The 5,425-nt window shown below is 38.9% G+C and overlaps 1 protein-coding gene across 1 annotated transcript in view; it reads right to left on the bottom strand.

Annotated features, from left to right (window-relative positions):
- Positions 1-61: 61 nt before the first annotated feature.
- The window catches only part of MPPE1 (metallophosphoesterase 1), a 5,452-nt gene continuing 88 nt past the window's right edge, over positions 62-5,425 (bottom strand). Inside the window, 7 exon segments of the mRNA XM_010077462.1 lie at positions 62-190; positions 302-373; positions 1,286-1,394; positions 3,231-3,311; positions 3,846-3,949; positions 4,261-4,369; positions 5,231-5,425. The exon segment at positions 5,231-5,425 is cut by the window's right edge and continues 23 nt beyond it. Coding sequence (XP_010075764.1) covers positions 62-190; positions 302-373; positions 1,286-1,394; positions 3,231-3,311; positions 3,846-3,949; positions 4,261-4,369; positions 5,231-5,425 — 799 coding nt within the window.

Here is a 5,425-nt window from a genome sequence, read left to right as displayed (position 1 = left end):
ATATATATCTACACTTGTGTCTCCCTCCCACCCACCCCCTAATACTCAAGTTCCTGATACATCAAACCTTTTGTGATGCTTCTTGAGACAGTACATCATACTTTTCTTTAAATGGGATGTTCTTCTCCTCTGGAGGAGCAGAATCTTCTCCACTGCATTCAGCATCACTTTTCCGATAGAGAGGGTAATGCTGGGAGACGTTCAAAGCACAGATCAGTTGTTGATGATCCAGCCTTTCTGGAACAGTAATAAATGTACTAAAAACATGTCAACGTGTTGTCTCACCCCACCTCTAACACACCTGTAAAAGGATGGGTTCTGAAGCTGGAAGCTTTTCCACATCACTGCACCTTTTGTTGGAAGGATTCGGTTTCTGTGAATAAAATCAATCCATACATATTGTCTTCACCTGTGTGTACCATAGGGGTGGGGAAGGCAATCAAGAGCTAGGTTTTGAGGGGTTCGGGGTTTTTTGTTGTTACATTTTTTGCGAAAAGCAGCTTCAGCTCAGAGTACAGTGTTTAAATACTGTCCACTGTGTAAACTTTTAAGACCCTCTACTGTGGATGGAAGGGGGAAATGCTTTAATTCCCCTTTCTGTATGTGCTGTGAATATGGTTACAGTCTTCCTGAATGCGGAAAACAACAGCAGAATCTCACTGCACAACTGGCAAGGCAAAAGAGACTTAGGGTGGCCCGAGAGAGAGAGAGCAGCTGGTCTAGCAATTTTTCCACTGGCAGCTGGTTTCCTGATTGACTGCCAACCCTGTCAATCATGCTGCCCACTGTGCCTCCAGTCAGCCTGTGAAGAAGGGGGGAGGAATGAAATACAAGAAGCAATTGGATTTGATGAAATAATATGACAGTTAAAACATTGCTAGGCAATCAAGACAGGAGTCCAGTAGAATCAGAAAACTAAAACAGGCTAGCTTGAAGGATGTAAAACAGAACAATATGCATAAATATAAATGCAGGGCTTATTATGCATCTTCAGTCAAAGGAAGGGTTACAGAACTTCTGCCATTCCTTGGAACAGAGGAAATTACACCCTCTGTTGGCAGTACTGACAAAGAAGTTAACACCATTAACAGAGCAACAGTTAACATTAAGTGAAAATGATAAGGGGCAAATGAAGAAAGATTTGCTAACAAGTGGCAATACGAATTGGAAGCAGATTTTTTTCAGGAGAGTCTTAGATATATCCTGAGTGTTGGTGCAGTATCAGTATTCCCACTGCAGCAGCCGAGTTGCTGTCTATAATCAGATCTTTATTATAAACACTTACCTGCTGGGAGCAATTCAGTTTGTGAGAAAGCGCCACAAGTTTTGCCTCTGAGGTACGGCAGACAGCACAGCCATCACCCTCCATGGCTACGCTGTTCACTACGACAAAGCTGGAAAATACCAAGGAGCGGGCAAAAAGAATGGAAGTGGGGAGGACAGGAAAGCATTTGCTGTTCATGCCCACGTGTGGGATAAACTTTATTTTATGCAAGTTTTCCAAAGCTGGACACAGCTCAGCAAAACAGTGCAACAGCTTCCAAAATCACATGCTGTAAATCCTCTTTTGAGTATCCATACTGCAGCTGTTTCTCTACCTGGTAGGCTGCTTTATAATCAGTTGTTAATTAGGTTGCACGATATACTGTATGCTTTGCTTCATGTTTACATGTCAAGATTTTTTTAATATTATAACAGATACTGAAGTAGTACTCTAGTGGAATGTTAGAAACCCACTAAGCTGAATTCTGAGGGAAAGGGGAACTTGCTTCTCTCCCCACACACATTTCAGACCTCAGAGACATAATTTTGGACATTCAATTATTCAGAACAATTGAAAAACAAAATAGCACTGCATTTGGCTGGCTGCCCTGAACAAACTTAAGTTTCATACTTTGCAGTCTCTCACACAGAAAATAGGATTTTATTTGTAATAGAAAAAGATTTTCCTGTAGATTTCAAATCAACTTTGAACTTCTGCCACAAGAGTCATACCTGTTCAGTCAGGCATAAATGAGCTGAATGCCTCCACTTAAGAGATACTGTTCAAAACCAAAAAAAAATTAATTCTCTTTTATCAAATTAAGCTGCTTTTAAACCATAGATTTGTTATAAAATAGTTTATCCAGGAACGTTTCATTAATAATGCAGCTTGTTTCAGTTTATGAATATGATACCAGGCGTACAATCTGCAACGGCATGCAAGAACTCTGCTGTGCTGTTTTATCAAAGGGAACATGGAGATATTCCTTACTATTTTTTAAAACAACTGAAATACATATCTAGAGGGCAACATATCTGCATGATAAACAATAGCATTATACTGAGCATTCATGAAGCTGATAGATCTTCCTAAAAAAGACACACTATTTCTAGACCTGTTCAGAATAATTCGCTTAATTAAGGGAACCAGCATAAACATGCATTTTTGAATTTTACATTTGCATGAGTGATTATAACCTGATGGCATATATGCCAAATGCAGAGTGGCAGTGGGTCTTCCCTTCATGTATCTGAGGTTTAAAGACTTTCCACAAACCCACTAGTGCTTTCTGTCATCGAGTTCCTGCACTGTATGTAAAAGTAACAAAAGGGACAGGGCAGCCAACTGCAGCCACAGACACACAATTAAAGAACAAACTCTGTAACAAGGTCTACGCTAAGCCAAAACTAGCTTGTGCATCATTACCCCACCCTGTGGAAAAACTGTGGACGAGCAACTGCTTCCCAAATTCCTCAAACGAGCTTAAGTTCTAAAGACTAAAGAAGTTATTAAAATTAATGATACTCTCAACTTGTAAGCACACAAGGGGTTTGTTTGTGTTTCTTTACTGACTCCTCTTCTGTTATGTTTACAGCCATGGGTCATTACCAGCTGCAAGGAAGTAAAAAGGCAAACCAGAGAATTTGATTCTGACTCCACAGTATTTTTCCATTTAAAAGGAAATTGTTACAATTCACCTAGCTCAAAGTACAACTTCCACTCCATAGCAAAACTACAGGTTTTTACAAAATGTTTGATGTTTAGCATATTACAAGCTAGATACAAAGTTTGAAAAAGAAAAAAAAAGGAAAAAAAAGAAAAAAAAAAAAAAGATGGGCTCTAAGTTAAGCATTTTCATACTATTTCATTAGAAATTCCACTTCTAATTCTCAGTTTTCATCACTTGGGTCTGGTAGCTCAGTAATCACTACTCTAAACATTGGGAAAAAAAATTAAATATACTCACTTTATTCCTTTTCGAGTTAATAGCTTTCCTGAAGTAAAGTTGAAAACTTTTTCAAATCGATTTACCTTGTAAGTAGTCATTCTGTGTCAGAGCAAAAATACAACTGAGGTAAGAAATTGGCATTGTAAGTCACCTGACACAGGTGTTTTACAGATTGTACACTGTTCATAGAGCTTGCTGCTCCATTCTCTAGATCACATACTCATTCAGCAAACTCACGGGGATGCTCTGACACCCACAGCGTATTCTGGGCACTTACGCTCTTCTATGCTGAGATAATGGGAAAGGGAACAGGCTCAGACGAGAGGCCCAACACAAGGAAAAGCAGATTCAAGACTTATCTGCCAATGCAGAAAGACCAACAACTTCACACAAGCTCAGAGAAGCACAAAAGTAACCTGAAAACTGTTCTAAAATGTGTCCGTAGGGTGCACTGTGCACAGATAGATACCTTGTAAGATCTTGCTCTAAATTACAATCCCTTCTAATTTGGTTATGATCAAAAACTTTCTGCATAAACACACAAGAGATCACTCAGACACAAGACAAATTACTGTATGCATGCCAACGTTTCATTCTTGGCACTTGCGTACTTATTTCACTGACCAGACTTACTCATAATGAAATCCAATGTCATGATTCCCAACAATAACAACTAGCTCAGTAGAAACTGGATACTTGAACATTTTCTGAAATCTCCTGACATCATCTGCCCACGCCTGCATGAAAAACATAAATGGAGAAATTAATGCTCCTTGACAATATCAAAGAGGGCCACTAGTATATGATACAGAAGCACACAGCGAGATGTTTACAAGTTTCATGTGAGGGGCAACAGTGCCAAGATACTACCAAAAGTGAAGGAGAATCACAACATTTCAACTCATATCTCAAACACTAGAAATTCTACCAGTAGGACAACTACAGTAATATTAAACAAAGCCTTGCATACCTAGTCTGCTTTCTTCTGCCATCCGTTTCCTTTAAGAAATCCGCCTTTTTTGAAATAAGAGAGCTGTTGATGTCATACCTGAGGTGAGCTCCATTTTCCTTCATCAAAGACATCTCCCAGAATAAAAACAATATCTGGCTGCAGTAACCATAAGGCAGTTTGGAAAGATCTCTCCATTTGCCATTCTCTGAAAGGAAAACACATACCCAGTCATCACTGCCTGACTTCTGGATCCTCAGCTCCAAACAGACACAGCCTGCTAGGAATGGAAAGATGACTCCTACACACTGAAAGCACTAATATGAAATTCAAATTAAATACTGAGAAATCAGGTTTAAGTACAGTGGGTGCATCTTACCTGGTGGATAATTCCACCACAATACAATCATGACCAACTCATGCAAGTAGTAACAGCAGTTTGTTGATTTTTATTCATTACAATTCCATTAAACAGCAATTAATTAGAACAGTGAATTATTGCACGTTTTACTATGCTATTGTTTCTGCAGCAAAAGTTTATAATGTTTGTATCATGGTAGAATTAGTACTTTCAGCATTCTGGGGTTGTGGTTTGGTGGGTTTGTTTTTTTTGGTTTTTTTTGGACTAACAGAAACAACATGGCCTTGTAAGCATAAGATTGGATTATCTTTGTCTTTAAATGTGATTTTGCCACCAATTCTTCTACTACAGAGAAAAATCTACCAGCTTCCTTATCTCTGTAGTTAACTATTGGGACATCCAAGTTATCTGGCTCATTTTTAAGGCATTCAATAAAATAGTTACACACTGGAAAAGACCCATTGAAAATGCTCAGGCATCTGCACCCACATACTACCTCAACATCCAAGGCTGCACTGCCTCAGTAAGTCCCATCCATTAGCCGTTCAACACTGGTTTATTATCCAGCACAGATACAGACAGGCAAGTCAGGGGCAGTATGCACGCTTCTTACAAGTACCACAACATTGGTTTTAAACATCTGTCCCGTTAGCTACTACTAAAAACTCTAAAACCAGGATAGCAATTATTCAAAAAATTAATTATTACCTTCTCAGCTTATCCAGCCAATGTCCTTTGATTTCACCAAGTAGGTGTGTATCAGCTAAAATTATGGCCTTCAGGACTGACGTTGGAGTCTCTTTTTTACCCATGTGAGCTCCACCTTTCACTTCTGGCCATCGACATTGAAAAATTACCACATAATAAATTAAAAATTCACAAAATATTAACACTGAGCTGACA

This window comes from Pterocles gutturalis, unplaced genomic scaffold (assembly GCF_000699245.1).
Source record: "Pterocles gutturalis isolate BGI_N339 unplaced genomic scaffold, ASM69924v1 scaffold48213, whole genome shotgun sequence".
Classification (NCBI taxonomy): Eukaryota; Metazoa; Chordata; class Aves; order Pterocliformes; family Pteroclidae; genus Pterocles; species Pterocles gutturalis.
The sequence above is the reverse complement of the archived record's forward strand: the minus strand, read 5'-3'. Positions and strand labels throughout refer to the sequence as shown.